Source organism: Aegilops tauschii, chromosome 3, assembly GCF_002575655.3.
Source record: "Aegilops tauschii subsp. strangulata cultivar AL8/78 chromosome 3, Aet v6.0, whole genome shotgun sequence".
NCBI classification, from domain to species: Eukaryota; Viridiplantae; Streptophyta; class Magnoliopsida; order Poales; family Poaceae; genus Aegilops; species Aegilops tauschii.
The window spans coordinates 278,297,339-278,315,695 of NC_053037.3; the positions used below are offsets into that span (position 1 = coordinate 278,297,339).

Genomic DNA, 18,357 nt, shown 5'->3' on the forward strand with positions numbered 1-18,357 from the left:
AAAGGACTATGTTTGAAGTAATTTGGAGATCAGATTTTATTTTCTTCGCTAAGAGTACGACGTGTGTCATTTCCTTGCAAAACTTCATATATGAACAGAACCGTCAACTAAGTTTGATTAGCTAAATTTTTTGAATTGTTTGATTTTTTATTTTTAGATTTTACTATTAATAATGGGTGCGCGTGGAACCATGTGCACCATTGTATTTCCCGTAAGTATGTTAGTAATGTTACTTATATAAGTTTTCCCCTTTAGCATGTATGGTTATAAAATTTCTAGTCTGCGAGAATTAGTGCTGGCATATAAGTTTTCCCCTTTACTCCCTTATAATAAGTTCAATTTTAGAATAACATTGTATTATGTAATATAAATTAAATGTGCACAACACGAATTTGCGAGTCCAATAAAATGTTAACAATGTTACAACTTTACCTGCATAATGTATTGCCCAGAGTAGGTGGTAACCACTGCACAGCTTTGTCCAGAAGCTAATAATGCCAAACCATAAAAAATTGATCTTGACCGTCCCAAAATATTCTGTAAAATAAAATTGATTTTCAACTGAGAGTATACATGATAATTTACTTCTATGAATTTTTATGTACATAATATGTATGGTCTATTGTTTATGGTGAATCCTACTCCCTCCGATCCATAATAAGTGTCGCAGTTTTGAACTAGTTCAAAACAAACTGCGACAAGTTGTTCAAAACTGCGACACTTATTATGGATCGGAGGGAGTATTATACTTCTGAAATGTAAGGCGAATGACCTCCCAATTATGTTTGGGGAAATATTAACCTTGAATAGTACGGATGCTGACTTTAAAGTGAGACTGCTGCATGTGTTCGTATCATCCAGTGAAAGATTATCAGCACATATAGTTCCAGAGAGTGATACAATGGCAACATTTATGACAAGCGCAAGAAACAAAGCGAATGCATTCTCTAGCAAGAAGAACACAGATGCATCCTGCAAAAAAATTACTAAAATTATATCTGCTGGTACTTCTGCAACTAGAACCAAAGAAGTGGGTATCATAGATCTAGCAATAGCTGCAAATACTATGACCTTGTTATATATATGTTGTACAATCATGTCAGCTTTAATGCATGGTGTAATTAGCTTATGTTTGTGTAGATCTTTTCCCCCCTTTTGGCTTCTTTTATTTCCAAAAATCTTGGCAATTCGTACACTTTGCTAGCCTAGTATTTTGTGGTTTACTACAGATACTATTTCAAATGTTGCATGTTTCTTGAAAGAAATAAGATATTAATCACTATGGCCAACTGCATTTAAGGGCTATATTGTGTATGGGGACATATAGTATTGTAAGCACATAGAAAAAGGAAGTCTAAGTAGAATATTCGAAATAGAACAAAAATACTAAATTTGGATATTTACCTTAACTGCTTCAGAGGATGATGGTAAGTTTCTTGATGAAACAAGAGAAGAATGTAGGAAGAGATTGTGCCTTGTATTTCAAAAACAATCAAAATTAGTGGAAGCTATTTCTTTTTAGTTTACACACTAGACAAAACCCCCTATGCTTTTGGGTGATAAAAGTTCATTTGTGGAATAGGGACTGAACGTTTTCAACCAATCATCCAAGAGTATAAAATAACCTTAGTGGATAGTCTTGTTAATAGGTGCAAGAGTGAACGAGAATATTTATGTAGCCGGAAACAATGATCCAATCATCCAATTCTCGTTCACTCGTTAATAGGTGCAAGAGTGAACCCCCCATGCGCACGGAATTCTCTCTCCCTGAACTCGATCGGCTTAGCTCCCACCTCTTTGCTTGGCATTGGCTCCCTTCTAGTGGGAGCACTGGCCATTCCGGTGGCATCCTGTTAGGTGTAAAGGATGCCACCTTCGAGGTGGGTAGCATGGACCGGGGCCGGTTCTTTGTTAGCATGGAGCTATACGAACGGGCCCTAAACTTCAAGTGGGAGGTCATTATCGTCTACAGCCCTGCAGACCATAGTAGATCTGCCTCCTTCCTCGAGGAGCTCCACCGGAAGGTTTCGGCTGCCTCGCTTCCGGTGGTGGTGGGGGGCGATTTTAACCTCCTTCGATTCGCGGATGACAAGAGCAACTCGAATGTCAACTTTGCTCGGATGCAAATGTTTAATGACTGCATTGCTGACCTTGGTCTCCGCGAAATAGATCGGATTGGTGCCAGGTTTACCAGGACCAACCGTCAGGCGTCCCCGACCCAGTCCGTCCTGGACCGGGTCCTAGTCTCCCCGGAATGGGACCTCCGCTGCTCCCTAGCTTCCCTCCGGGCCATCACCCGGATTGGTTCTGACCACGTTCCCCTCCTCCTATCCTTCGCCAACGAGCGATCCCCGATCCCCCCCCCCCCCGATTTCGGTTTGAGACATTCTGGTTGTCCCAAACTGGTTTCGTGGCGGCGGTTGGCGCCGTTGGGTGGAGGCTCGCGCCCACCCTCAGCCCCATCCCCCCTCTGCCATTGACTCGTGGCAATTCTGTGCCAAGCGGGGCCGGCAGTTCATGAAGGGGTGGGGCGCCAACCTGGGCGTGACCTCCGCGAGCGCAAGAAGGCCCTGTTGACCGCCATCCAGGCCCTGGACCTGCGCGCCGATGCGACCGGCCTCTCTCCTGAGGAGTGGCTTTCCCGATACGACTTGGAAGACCAACTCTCTGTCATCTACACCGATGAGGAGGCCTATTGGCGTCTGCGTGGTGCCCAGAAATGGGTGTTGAAGGGCGATGCGAACACGGCCTACTTCCAGGCCATAGCGAACGGTTGCCGTAGATGCAACACCATCCCCCTACTCTGGGATGGCGCGACCCTTATGCAGTCCCCCTGCGACATTAGGGCCCATGTCGACGGGTTCTACAGGTCCCTGTTCTCAGCCGCTCCCCGGAGCGGCTTATCTCTGGCCCGTGACTGCTGGACCGGCCGCCAGCTAGTCTCCGATGCGGATAACGTGCCCCTTACGGCCCCCTTCTCCGAGGGCGAGGTCTGGGCTGCCATTAGAGGCATGAACCCTACCTCGGCCCCGGGTCCGGATGGCCTCCCGGCTAAATTCTTCCAGACCTTCTGGAATGTGATCAAGCCTGAGATCATGGCCATCTTCGACGAGTTCTACGTTGGGTCCATCGACCTCGGGCGCCTCAAATATGGGATCATTTCGCTCATCCCCAAGGTGCCTGGGGCTTCTGACATTCGCCAGTTTCGCCCGATTACGGTGATCAATGTGATCTTCCGGATTCTGGCAAAAGGGTACGCCAATAGGGTGACCCTGCTTGCCGACCACATTACCCACCCCAACCAATCCGCCTTCATTCAAGGTCGGTATATCCTGGATGGGGTGCTAGTTCTTCATGAAGTCCTCCATGAGGTCCGATCCAAACACCTCAGGGCGGTCTTCCTGAAGATCGACTTCCATAAAGCATACGACACTGTTAGCTGGCCCTTCCTTCAGGAAGTTCTGCTCCGGAAAGGCTTCGACGACCGATGGATCACCAGAGTGATGCAGATGGTTTCCTGCGGTCGCACTGCCGTGAACATCAACGGGGAGATTGGCCCTTACTTCCCCACTCTTTGTGGGGTTAGACAAGGCGATCCTTTCTCCCCATTCTTGTTCAACATGGTGGTGGACGCGCTTGCCGCCATCCTGGACAAGGCTAAGGTTGCGGGCCATATTCATGGGATCACTCCCCACCTGGCCGGTGGCTCCGGGATCTCCCTTCTCCAGTACGCCGACGACACCATCATCATGGTCGAAGGCTCGGAGGCGGACATCGCCAACCTTAAGTTCCTTCTCCTCTGCTTCCAACAAATGTCTGGCCTCAAGATCAACTTCGACAAGAGTGATGTGATGGTGATGGGATACTCTCCGGCAGAGGCCCTCGACATTGCCAACCGTCTCAACTGCCGACTGGGCTCCTTCCCCACGACTTACTTGGGAACGCCCATTAGTGACTCTCGGCTTACCGTTGCTGACTTGCGCCCGACCGTGGCCAAGCTGCAAACGCGTATTGAGCCATGGCAGGGTAGGTGGCTGTCGAAGGCGGCTCGGACGATTCTCATCAACTCCTCCCTCTCCAGCCTCCTCTTGTTCCTCATGAGCTTCTACAGCCTTCACGAGACTCTACACCATGAGATCACCAAAGTCCAGTCTCGCATCTATTGGGCTGGCGATAACAATAAGCAGAAATACCATATGGTTAGCTGGCCAGACATCTGCAAGCCCCGGGAACAAGGAGGTCGCGGTATCATGTGCTCTAAGCGCATGAATATTGCCCTCCTTTCCCGCTGGCTCTGGCGCATTTCGCAAGGGCACGGCGGCCTTTGGTTAGACATCATCCGGAACAAGTACCTGCGTGGGCAACCCCTGGCCTTCTGTCAGAGGTCCGGCGGTTCCCAGTTTTGGCAGTCGGTCATCCAACTGCTCCCTGTCCTCCACATTGGGACCTCCATCTCGGTCGGATCGGGAGCTGCGACTTTGTTCTGGTTTGACTGTTGGGCGGGAGACACCCCCTTCGCGGCACGCTTCCCTGACCTCTTCTCCATCGCCGTCGCTCCTTCGATCTCAGTAGAGAGGGCCCTTATTGACCTAGGGCGCCTCGCTTTCCGGAGGCCATTTGGGCCTCCGGAAGCCGCCGCCTGGCAGGAGCTACTTGATTGTGTTGCTCTCCACGAGCCGGTTGTGGATGCTGGCCCGGATGAGGTTCGGTGGCGCCTTGAGCCTTCAGGCCAGTTCTCCACCAAGTCCCTCTATATGGCCATTGCCCCCTCCTCCGCTCCTCCCCCACTTTTGGCGGTGTGGTCCATCCGCATTCCTTTGAAAATCCGGATCTTCATGTGGCAATGGATCCGAGGGCAGATACCGTCTGGGGTGGAGGTTCGCAAGCGCAATGGCCCTGGGTCCGGCCTCTGCCCGCTGTGTGGTACCCCCGAAGATTCGAATCACATCTTCTCCTGTGTGTCCGCTCAATTCGTCTGGAGCTGCTTTAGAGAGGTGGTGGGGGTAATTGGTGCCACACCAACTTCCCCGACCTCTTCGCCGAACTCCAGAACTCCCCCTGCCCTCTCGCCACATTAGGTGGCTTCAGATTGGGGCAATCGCGTGGACCCTCTGGACGATTCGCAATAAGCTTGTGATTCAACGCATCCCTCTCCGACGGGCTACTGACTCTCTTTCCAAACTCTGGTTACTTGCAGCTTTGGCGGCCGCTTAGCCGCCCACAGGACCGGGACGCCATCTCCGCCTTCATCGCCGACCTTCGCTCGATGGCCGTCCGTCTGTCGCCGCCACTCCCTCCGCCACCTCCGGAGCCAGATTAGGCGCCGGACATGTTCTCCGGCTTCGGCCTCCCCTTTTTTATGTTTTTTGGGCTTGTTGAGCTGTGCCCTTAGCAAAACCTTTGTACTTCTTGTTGTGTGACTTGGGTGTGTGTGTTCTGGACTAGTCCGTGTATGTGTGCTCTTGGCGGTTTGCTTTATTTATAAAGCGGGGCGAAAGCCTTTTTCGGTAAACAATAATGTACAACTGAATAGTTTATTTGTAACCATAAATACCAAATCGACTAGTTTCTCACGTGCCCTTAATTTATTATCAGCATGCAATTCGCAAACATAGAATGTCTATCAGGAATAAATATTGCAAATACATGTTCTTATTTATATTTCCATAAGAATACAGTGTTCATGTTGATGACCAACGAAGCAACAAAAATGTCCCATACTTACGGTACAACAAGGGCACTGATCAGTGCGACTGCATCGGAGATAGCATAATGTCCTTTAAGTCTTGGGATAAATAACCCTTCAATTAACTCATTCATTGGAGGATTGACATGGCTCAGCTCTATAAAGAAGCAAGAGGCCATGATGAGCATAAACACTGCAATCATGAACTCCAATTTCCGGACCTTAAGAGAAAAGGGACTTTATAAATATCACTGCATTTATTAACATTGTATATACGAAACAATGAATGTGTTCTTGCTATCTTTTTTTTTTTCTTTTTCTCTTTTTTTGCTATCTTAGGTATTGTTACATAGGAAGTCTCTTGCAAGCAGTGAAGGATCTAGCACAATGGGCCAGGGTGGGCCATTAGTGAAGATAACCATAAAAAAAAATTTATTTATTATTTTTTTCTATGATATAAAGGCTAATGGGAAATCCCAGCTCGTAAGTGTCTCATCTACGAAATTTCAGCTCCTGGTGCTAAATAGTCCAAAGTGGATCTAGCACATCCTTTGTAGCCCTAACAACCTTTGTATCTATTCCATGTACAGCTGTGTATAAACAGAGATCAAGGTCTCTGATGATTTCTCACAGCAAAACTTTCTCAGTTATTACTGTTATACTTATGAAAGGGACGAGATTTTGGTTACTGCGAGTTCCAAAAATATGTTTCCCTTCTGTTTTATAGCGGGATGAAATGTCTTACCCCATAGCTTTGTAATCCGAGAAGCAGTATAACAGTTGCTGCACAAATCAGTACACCAGCCCAGAAAGGAAGATCAAGCACCATGTTGTATGCTAAAGCAGTTCCAAGAACTGTATAAACATAATGAAAAATAATAATAAGACCTAAGTATATATCAAAGTAAAATAACTGATAAAGCATTCAATTTTTCAACTATGTACTCCAGCAAAAGTCACCATCCCCGTCCTAAACTCTACAAAAACGGACACTAATGACGTGCGGAAATTATGTCATTTTACACAACTAAGTTGGATTATAGGTAATTTGGACTGACGTATACACATGTTTACCTGACCTTGAACCCACTATAATCTCACCCTATTCATCTTAGGGAACCAGCCGCGCGGGGGGGGGGGGGGGGGGGGGGGGGGGGGAGGGGGGGATCAGAGAATTCAAGTTAAACAAATCAAAGTTTAATTGTTTAATTTTTTTTAAAATAAGTTTAATTGTTTAAGTAGGGCTACAGATTTATATGGCTATAATTTGGATGGTGAACTGGATTGTAATACACCCAAATTAGAATGGGCTTTGCGTTTGCAATGGATCTCTACTGTATAGACCCATTAGTATTACCGAAAAAGGCTTTCCCCCCGCTTATATATAAAGCAACGATCGACATACATGATGCAAACCACCCGACACCACACACACCCAAGGCAGATACAAAGGAGCTGACGAACAGCAACGCTACTCCAAACACCCCAAAGCAAACAACAAGTAGGCAGAAGAGCATAGTTAAGGATCTAAAGAGCTCTCCACCGTGAACGAGTCACCGCGAGGAGACGAAGCCGCAACTCGACGAACCAGGGAGTCAAAAGCGATGCTTTCAAGAAAGAAACGATACTTAAGAGCCGCCACCGCCCGATCCTGGGAATCTAGGTTTTCACCCAAAGTAACACGAAGGACGCAGGGTCACCGCGATGGAGAAGGGAACGACGCATGGACGCCTCCGCCATCGGTCTGGCTCCGAGCCAGACAAGGTTTTCACCCCGGCCGCCACCCTCCGCCTCCGCCCGAGGTACGGCCCTACATGAGAGTGCCGGCCGCACCACCACCGAGATCGTCGAAGGCCCGCCCCCATGCCGCCCACGCGGCCATGGCAGCAAGCCTGTCAGCGCCCGAGCCACGAGCTACGCCCACGAGACAGCAGCTCCCGCCACCAAGGCCGCCGCCTTGCATCCAGACCCTCTGGAGACCATCAAAGGCACGAGGTTTGAGTCGACCGGCATACCCCTAGCACCATCGGAACCGCCAGTGATCGACTCGCCCCGAACAACGGTCAGCGGCAAGGAGTCACTAGGCCAAGAAAAGGGGAGGGGGGACCGGAGCTCGTCCGGACCAGCGCACCCCTGCGCCGGTGACAGGTAGTCGGTCTACCCTCACTCCAGCAGCCTCCCTTGCGTCACCCTGACGCCCTACCACGACCTCCGACCAGAACCACACGAGGAAGAGGCAGACACCCGTCCGCCGGCGAGGGCCACCGGATCGACCGCATCGTGCCGCCGAAGAAGGCCGCCAGAGGAGGGTCAACGACCACCACACCACCTGCGTCTCCACACCCTGGCCAGGTCCAGCCGGTGCCCCGCCACCCCACCGGAGAAGAACGAGCACCAGCTGCAGAGCCACCACCTTGGAAGGGCCGCCGATCACCCCTGCCGCCGGCAACCGCCACCACCAACCGAATCTGGGCAGGGGCTGCCAGATCCGCCGCCAGCACGCCCTCGGCCCCCTCCAGCCCCCACAGCCGAGGTGGAGGGGGAGGAGGAGAGGGGGAGGCGTTGGCAGTCCACCAGGACGCAAGGAGGAGGGAGACGAAGCAACAGTTGACCGGCGCCCGGCGCCACCGAGCAGGGGAGGGCGCCCCGCGACGCCCGTCACCTGCGTGCGGGAGGAAGCCGCCCCACCTCCGCCTGCGCCACACGGCCTTTGGCCGGCAACGCCACCGGCGGCGACCAGGGAGGGAGGGGGCGGGGTGAGAAGACGGGGGCGGCGGCGCTAGGGTTGCCTCCTGGGGGTGCCCGCAGGAGCGCCTCAGTTGGGAAGGGGAGGGGCGCATAGGGTTGATGATCTATTAGTATTAGATGAGCCACTTTGTTCAAATGGGATGTGCTGCATGGGTATGAAAATGTGTTGCCATGGTCATGCAAGGCGGCAACCCTGCGAGGCTCCGCGGTCTACTCTCTCAGCTTCGTCAGCACATTGCGGTGCCCCTTCTACCTTTGCCGGATGTTCAGCATGGGCGTCGCCGCCACCTATTCATTCTCGAAGATCAGCTCCGCGGGAGTGCACGGTTAGTCGGTCCCCTCAAAGCCTCCTCAAACATCCGAACAGGCAGTTCAGTCACTGTCCAGACAGAAGAGAGAAGAAAAAAATGTGAACCAACTGGATCACCCACTTCGTCCCCATATGTCTGGGATTGTCCATAAACCCACATATCCAGACCATACATATGGGGAGGATATGAGGACTCACCGACATGCCCGGTCAGTCTGTCACATAGGACGCGGCCCACTCGGACCACCTTTTCTCTTTCTTTATCTTTCTCTCTTTATCTCCATCAATCACATTGATGCGGAGCATCCTACGGACATCACCATGTCAAGAGTTCATTCGGCAAGTAACACGTGCAACATCTACTTCACATACATAAAGGTGAATCATCTCCTTTACACGTGCTCACCTGACCCCTTCGAGGATGGTATACTACTTGACCCTCCATCGTGCATGCATAGGTGTTGTCGGAGCTTCACGAATGTCGAGGGGGAGTGCAAGCGCCAAGGAACAACTAAACCATCCACGAGGGAAGCGTGGAAGAGAAGGAAGAAGAAGCATGGACAAGCTTCTGGAAAGCCCGGAACTTCCGGCCCTGCCGCACCGAAGCTGTCCAAGAGTGTGCCTACTCTCTAGATAGCCCGGACCTTCGCCCGGACCTTCCAGCCATCCCTGGAACTTCCGGCCTACCTGCGCGCAGAGACTCCGGCCAAGGCCCATGTACCCTTTCGCCCCTCACTTACCCCTTCGTGGCTACTACTATATATACTCATCCCCTCCTCCACTCTAGGGTTAGCATTGGTTTAGCTCATTTAGAGATGGAGCTTTGCTCATCCTTGTGGTTCTTCTCGATCGAGAGACCGCGGCCTCTACGGAGAGGATCCACGCTTGGATTCAAGACCCATCACAGGAAGATCCCTCGCGGATTCAAGGCCTCCTCACGGAGATGAACTAGTTACCGTTTGTATCATCCTTTGTTAACGTTGGATCTTGTATCTCCCTTTGTGTTCATGGATCTAGCACATGTGTGATTGTTTCTTGTTGCTTTGAGTGTATCCTCTCGTTCCCCTCGTGTTTCCCCTCGTGTTCTTCGCGGGATCCCCCTCATTTCATGAAAGATCGGGCTCTAAGGTATCCACCTTACATCATCTTGGTATCATGAGCCATGTTGATCACGAATTTGGAGTCTTCCCCCTCCGTTTCGAGCCTTCTTTTCCTTGATTTCGTCCTAAATTCCAAAATCTCCACCAAAAATAGCCCCAAATATTTGTGATTTGTTGGTTTGGATGATGTTTTGTTGATTTTGATCCATGGATTCGTTGTGTTTCAAGTGGATCTAGTCTTCTCCATCTTTTCCCCCATTTCCATCCATGAAATCTTTGTAATTTTGCCCCCGGAAATGGTGTTTTCCGCCCCCGTTCTTAGATCTGGAATTTAGGGTTCGTCCCGGAAGAAATTCCACGACCCCCGGAACTTCCGGGCTAAACATAGAGTTTACCCAAAATCCCCCAGCTTCCCCCAGACTTTTCCCGCGACCCCGGAACTTCCGGAGCCCGAAACTTCCGGCCTAACCAGAAACTTTCCCCGAAATTTCAGCATCGCCCCTCTTCACCGTTTTCATCACAGCTTTTCGCTCCGAACTCCGATTTGAGTGTTCTGTGGCTCGTTTTGAAGCTATCGACGTGCTCGAGGTCCTCACATTGGTTTCACACCTTTTGACTCCATCAAAATTTTGGAACTTTGGCATCTTTGCCTAGGCCTTCCACCATATCATCCGCAATACCACCATAGCCTTCCGCAACCTAACCCATTTTGTTCCCCATAGCATTTGAGGTTGTTTGTGTAGTGATTTGAGTCTCCTAAGGTGTTTAGGCTACTTAGGGACGGTTACTTCTTCATCAACCCTCCACCATAACTTTCGCATAACCTTGCCCACCATACCCTTCCGACACCTCAACTTAACCCAATTTTGTTTGAGCTTGTCCGAGTTGTGGTTTGTGTCACCTAAGGTGTTTCAGCTACTTAGGGACGGTGACTTCAACTCCGACACCGTGTATAGTCCACCACCATAACCTCCACTTCCGCGTTGCGTACTCCAAAACCCATCATTGCATTTCCGCAATCCCATTGAGCTTCCGAAACCACCACCGCATTCCGCTACAACCATTTGACATTTGCCTTTGGAGATTTTGAGTTCGCTGTTTTTCCGTTTCCTAAGGTGTTTCTGCTAATTAGGAACGGTACTGCATCAAGAGCACCGCCTCTCATCATCGCCACGGATTCGTCATCAACAACGACCACTTCACCATTTTGACACCCTAACCATAAGCAAAAACGGTAACCTCTTTATCATCTTGGTATCGTGGTATCCCATCATTGTACATTCTTCTTGCCATAGTATTGATAACCCCTAAGCCATTTTGCGTCACTTGCCTATCGAGACTAGACATTTGAATATTGCCGACAACGTTACTTGTGCACATTAGTGATCATCGATCTACACCTTCCATTGCATACATACCATATCATCTTGGTATCATATCATCCCTTGTGTCACAAGATTGTTCGTGTATATACACAATTGCTATCTTGGTTTGTGCATTTCGCATTGTGGCCATATCAAAAAAGAAAAGAAAAAAGAATAAGCTTTTAAGCAAAAGAGAAAAACAAAGAGCTTGTATGCAATAGCCATAGCATCATACCACATTGCATATAAGATTGTCATATCCGATCATCTTGGATCAAATTGAGAGAGACACCGGAACATCATACATATAGCATACTTGGGATAGAAGTCGTTGCATCTTTGCTTTGTAGGTTGTGCACAAGTCTCGTATCCGCCTATTGTGCAATCGTGCTAGCGTCTCTCTAGAGTTGTGCAACAAGGGCATTTTCCGTGGATTCCACATTTTGAGCTCGTTCCTTGGTTGCACGACCCCACTTATCTATCCGTGTGTGTTTTCGTGTGCCATTCATTGCTATTGGTCTACTTGTTGCACTTGTGAATTTGTGAACCTTTTTCAACATTATTGACTCTTGCTAACATTTTGCATCAAATTTTTGTGCCACTATCCTCACCAAGCTACACCAAAAGCCTTACTTGTGTAGGTGTGAGAATTGACAAGATCCGGTACCAATTGTGCTATTTCCTTGATACATTATTGAGTGATCATCGATCCATCTTCAATATCGGGTAAGGTACATCGGTCTAGTTCTTCTCTTTCTCCCACTCACATTTGCTCGAGTCTTGTGATGGATAGGCATTGCACACCTCCTTCGGTCCACAACAACAACGACGAGTTTGGTGCCATGAACAACAACTTCGACGCCAAGATGGATGCTCAAATGGAAGAGATCAAGGCCCTCATAAAGTCCTACAAGAGATCTTCCTCATCTTCGAGAAGATGCTCAAGTGCACATCCTTTCAAGCTACCATCTCCGGCAAGGTCACATCGGCATCGACACAATCACCGACGAGAACGTGAAGGTCAAGAGCTCAACACCAACCACCGCTCTACAACTTCACCATCTACCTTGGCATCTTCGCCAACCAACTTCAAGGCATCTTTGCCTTTGGACATTCGGCATCTTCGCCAACAAGCACCTCAAGACTACGCTCAAGAGAAGCTCCCCAAGCTCAAGTCCGCGACTTCCACGAGCTACTACGACCTCGACACCGACCACAAGATTCCTTTCTATGGAACTCACGACCCCGAGGAGTATCTTGAGTGGGAGCGCAAGATGGACGACTACATCAAGTCCCTTCCGAAGACCAAGTGAAGTGCGCCACAAGTAACTTCCATGACTATGCGTCGACATGGTAGCTTCACACACCTTCGAAGACCTTCGACGTGAGTTGGCCCAAGACGAAGAAAGCTATGTGCCGAGAGTTTGTGCCTTCCACCTACACGGAACAACTTCTACGCCAATTGGAGAACACCATCCAAGGATCCAAGTCCATCGACGCGTACTTCAAGGAGATGAAGAATGCCTTGCAACGAGCCGGCATGGACGACCCCATTTCGATGAAGTTCCACTTCATGATGGGATTGCATAACGACATCTCCAAGACTATCTTCCTCGAGAACTACAAGTCCCTCGACGACAACTACATTGGTGCTCTCAAGGCGGAACAAGAACTCATGAAGGCCAAGGCTTCTCCACCCCAAGCACACTTCTCGGCGACCAAGCTCCATGAGATCGAGCATGAGGATGGTACCACCAAGATGTCCAAGCCCGACGAGCTCCAAGACGACGCTCCCAAGTTCAACTTAATCACCATCCCTCTTTGTGGCATTGATGATGCCGAGTCTACTTCGAGTCTTTTTCAAGATGGTGCGCCGACGACTACGACTACGGAGCCATTCGAGGACCAAGCATTGGAGGCGAACGACATGGTGATGAGCAAGGATGATGCTTCCATCTTTGGAGGCGAGAGTGATGATGTGCCATCTTTGGCCTTCATCCACGGCGACGGTGATGAGATGATCGAGCATGGGATTTTCCCTTCGGTCATGGAGGAGAGTGATGATGTGCCATCTTCGGCCTTCATCCATGGCGACAGTGACAAGATGGTTGAGCACGGGATTTTCCCTTCGACCACGGCGACGTATGACGACTTGAGTGACATGAGCCACTATATTGAGAGCCAGAGTGACTTCACCACTAGCCCCATATATGATGAGTTGCCCAATTCCCATATGAGGAGAGCCACAGCCCCCACCACTTGAGTGAGATGAGTGACTCCACCATATGTGACTTTCAGTGCACCTATTTTGAGGGAGTGAGTGAGCCACCACATAGAGAGAGTGAGATAGTTGATAGGTCTTATGAGGCCATTTGCATTTCTAACAACTTGACCTCTACCTCTATTGTGTCTTCTCATTTGGTGCTAGGTCCCATATATGATGACGCGCCGATCCTCGAGGACTTCGTCCTCCGTTTGGACAAGACGATGACCATGGTGGAATATGATGCACCCCCCACATGGTTCCATCAAGATGTAGATGACCATCATTTGGTCTTTGCCACCTCACCTACACCACATGAGTGGAATGAACAAGGTAACATAGGTGAAGGTAACAAGGTAACATTTGGTCTCGTCCCACTAGTGGACTATCCTGACATTGATTGCTTGAATGATGTTGATCAACCTATTACCATGTTTCATGCTAGTGCGACTTCCCCATGCGATGATTTGCCCATTTATGATGAGTTTGATGATTGCCATGTGGAGTCTATTAGTTGTGATGCCATGTTGCATAGGATTTCTTGTCATAATTCTTTAGGTCACATCATGTTTGACAATCCGCTTGACTTGTCACATGCTATGCATGAGATCAACAATATGTCATATTTGCAATCTCTTCGTAGTAACTATGTATGTGCCATTAAAATAAACCCAATTTGCACGTATGGCATAGATGACAAGCCCATGATTATTGGCATTTGTTTTTCTTGTGATGATATTGATATGCTCCCTTTGCATCATTTATCTCATATGCCATGCCATGACCACCTAGCTTCGGATATGCATTGTTTTGGATGTTGTCCATTTTCTTCATATGTTTCCGATATTGCTCATGAGGAGACCCCCATAGTTTCCTCATACATGTTTGGAGATTTTGATCACTCCCATCCATTGCATGATCCCAATAATTATGTGCACAATATGCTCCCCATGAATGAACATGATATTGATGTGCCATATATTTGTATGCTCAATCTGCATCCCCATCGTGTCATACATAACAACTATTTTTTCATTATGGATGACATGTTCTTATACCAGGCATCAAATTTCTTTGAGCATTGCTTATCTTGTGCTAACTCACACGTGCACATACACATCATGATGGATGATGTGTACATTTACCACACACAATTTCTTTCGTCTGTGTATTTGTTGTGTAGGTACCCATGCTTACTTGTCAACCTCACAATCCCGTGAGTTGACAAAACGACCTCTAGAGAGCAACGATGACTTGGGATCCCGTGGATTGGCTTGCACACTGTTCCCATCGCGCAAAGACTTCGCGCATTTCTTCTACATGGCCCTCACATGGTTATGGATTATTGTCCATTATGTAACATTTGCCCATATTGCCATGTTCACTTTGCATGTCACGATAATTCCCATGCATTTGTGACACATGCTTTGCATTACACATGATGATTGATTCTACTACTTGTATGTGTATTTGCAAGCTTGGTGGAGATATCATTTGTTATTGCCATGTTCCATTTATGACCAATTCCTATGATGATACTATGATCTTGCTTTGTGTTCGTGCTTGCGATATGTCATGTGCATTACCTATACCTACTATTTGCTCACATGACATGATTGCCATGATTTCCCCTAGTGTGTTGCATCTTCACTCCACTAGTTTGCACAACATGATTTCTATGCTTGACTTTGTTGCATCACCAATGATTCATACTTGCTCATTTCATACGGTTGATGACAACCATTGCCATGCTTTGCACATGATTGTTATTGCTTCTTGTCATATATCTCCATGTGTTGCCTCTCTCATGCTAGATGATTTGCCATGTATTGAGTGCAACAATGATTTTAGTCTTGCTAATGAGATTGCCCCCATAGCATTCTCGCATATCTTTGGAGATTTTGACATATTTCTTGTGAAGCATGCTTGCCTTACTTCTTTGCATCATATACCTAGTGCCATGAATATCGCCATTGTTGCATCATATTATTCATGCACTTGTATTTCTAATGGTTATGTGCAAGAGAAGAGAACCATCATGATGGATGATGTGTTTATCTACCATGCGCATGCGTTCTTTCTTTTGTTGTGTGCTTGTGTAGGATACTTGGACTCGGTGTCGACTTCCACTTCACGTGAGTTGACCATTCGAGCTCTTGAGAGCAAACCACCTTCTACCACGACGATTCTACATCACACTTGCTTGTGCTTCAGCATTGTGAAGGACGCACAAGGACATGCTTTCAAGGTGATATCCTTCTCTTTTGAGAACACCCAAACCATGAGCATGGATATTATGGATCCTACTACTTATGTTGCTTTCACCATGAGACTTATTGGTCATCTTGGACCATTTGATTGCGCACCTGTTAGAGATCTTGCTTTGACTTGTCATTTTCACCGATCCATGCCTCATGACATATATACCTTGTGCGTTGCATCCAAATCTTGGATTACTTGCTCCTATCACATGTTGTCGGCCCAGAGTCAGTTCGGCTCGGCCAATGTCTCGAAGGTACCTTGGTTGACCCGCAAACCTCACTTTGGATCTGCCCGGCCTTGTGCTAGGTCATGAATCCTGAGGATCTTTCTCATCTCAATGGGATGCCGGATCGCATTCAGAGGATGTCAATCTCGGATGACCAAACCTCGGTTTATGACAAGCTCGGACTTAAAGCCGACGACAGGGATATTTACATCCCACCCACCACCCATCTAGTCGCCACCGTTGATGACTTAACCGACGTATTGGACTACGCATCAGAAGCAATGACTTACCTCGGACGTGAACATGATCTACGCCACTCACATACCTAAGGAGAGAAAGCATGCACTTTGGGACGTTTACGCCTTAGAGCCAGTGGCATCGAAGTACAACCCATGGTCGGTTTGCCCGATCACCTTCGACAAACACGACCACCCGACCAGTATCCGTCATGGAGGGTCGGTGGCTCTGGTCTTGGATCCCATCGTTGACGGGTTCCACCTGACACGCGTCCTCATGGACGGAGGCAGTAGCCTCAACCTGATCTATTCTGACACGATCAGGAAAATTGGAATCGACCCTTCAAGGATCAAACCCAGTTCTACCACATTCAAGGGTGTTATACCCGGCGTCGAAGCACGCTGCTCAGGCACGATCACATTGGAAGTAGTCTTCGGCTCCTCCGATAACTTCCGAAGTGAAGACTTGATCTTCGACATCGTCCCCTTTCACAACGGCTACCACGCCCTTCTCGGACAAACTGTGTTCGCACGCTTTAATGCGGTCCCACACTATGCATGTTTGAAGCTAAAGATGCCCGGACCAAATGGTGTTATCACAGTAAATGGTAACACAGAACGCTCACTCCGGATAGAGGAGCAGACCGGGCCGAGGTACAGGCGTCCGAAGAGGCTGCTCGCGCTGCGCTAAGAAAGGGTGCATCTAGCTCCTCCAAGCGCTGCCGCGGCATCAACCCCATCCTCGGACAAGCCAGCACCGACCCTAAATAGGGCTACGCGCTCCTCGCCCCTGCCCTTATCATCGAAGACTACGTACCTAGAGTACACAACTTCACACTAAAAATTCCATGGGTGGCCGAGGAGCACAACACACCGAGCGCGCCGCTTGGTTCAACCAGGCGACACCCATCCGAACACTCCGGCAAGGCACTGTCAAAGGCCCAACAAGAGCAGTATGGCTTAAACCAACACGCTGGCCGCCACCTCTTCAAAGGGACCGATCCCCAGATGCATCAAGCACAGGATACGTGAGTTAGCAGGCAAGGCACAACAACCTCGGCTTAGACGGGGACACACTGGTAAACAGCACAGAGGCGCAGACGTGCAACAAAGAACGACCGGGGACATTAAACCCGACGACCGGACCTGTTCAGTTCCTCCCCTTTTCCTTCTTCTCACAATGTATCTTTCAAAGTTTTCTTTGATACAGCTCGGCATGTACAGCTTGACCCCATAAATCAAAAAGAAAACAGACCATTGACGATCGTTATGCATATACTGGTGCTATTCTCTTTTCTTTCTTGCCTCGGAGCCAAAGATAAACTCTCGCGAAACACACTCCTTAATAGTATACCTGGCTATCGACCGGGGGCTCGGATTTAATCCCACGCTTACATAAAAGTCCGGACAGTTTATTCGGCGTCTCGGATGTTGCATTATATGAATTAGTTCCGAACCATCATTGGTCAATAGTAGGGTTGCCCGGCTTCTGTGTTTACCTCTTATGTTCCGCTTTGTTCGACTAAGAGTCTAAAGGGAGAACCACTGCGATTGTGCTTCCAGATTGGATGGTAAAGCGCCTCAGTGGAGAAAGCTGAAAACTGACTGTCCTGGTACGTCTGAACTTACCGGCGATCCGATGACAGTGTCCAACATAAGATCGTTTTTGAGATCTTCCGTGTCAAACGAGGGGCTTTTTCTCAAAAATAGCCGAGATGTGTGGCGGTTTAGACCTCGGCTACGGCCGAACACCTCATGTACCGGGGGCTAGTAACTAGCTCCCACAGTCCAACTCCTATGACTAAGTGAAAATTATAAAGCCATCATAGTCCGATTGCCTAGTTTCCATATGCATAAACCACCCGAGGGAACCGAGACATTGGCTAAGGGTAAAATTGCTATGGAAACACCCCTTATACTCTATACAAAGGGGGTGGAAGCCGACGACTGGCCATTTTCAGTATCAACCAGTCAAACAGGAGTAAAAAAATGATATATAGAGCACATCGGAACTTAAAGCCGAACTCATTTAAACTTAACCCAAAAGCTTGTTCCCTTTACATCATTAAAACTTCGGCATTCCAAAGTACAAGCTAAAAATACAAAGTGTTCTGGCCACAGCGTGGCTCGGTTATCCGCGTGCCTTCCATCATTTCAGCCAA

At 48.6% G+C, this 18,357-nt stretch overlaps 1 protein-coding gene across 4 annotated transcripts in view; it reads right to left on the reverse strand.

Moving 5' to 3' along the window:
- LOC109784071 (metal transporter Nramp4) overlaps positions 1-18,357 on the reverse strand; it is a 37,818-nt gene that overhangs the window by 8,663 nt on the left and 10,798 nt on the right. For 2 of the 4 annotated variants that reach the window (XR_002237810.4, XM_020342672.4), the window contains exons 6-10: positions 6,432-6,541; positions 5,726-5,907; positions 1,405-1,474; positions 802-972; positions 433-537 (exon numbers count right to left, since the gene is read on the reverse strand). Coding sequence is in view for 3 of the 4 variants with exons in the window: in XM_020342672.4 (XP_020198261.1) it covers positions 433-537; positions 802-972; positions 1,405-1,474; positions 5,726-5,907; positions 6,432-6,541 (638 nt within the window). In the remaining variant the exon portion in view is untranslated. The remainder of the gene's footprint in view (positions 1-432; positions 538-801; positions 973-1,404; positions 1,475-5,725; positions 5,908-6,431; positions 6,542-18,357) is intronic. The other 2 variants (XM_040403887.3, XM_020342673.4) reach the window with 2 other exon arrangements.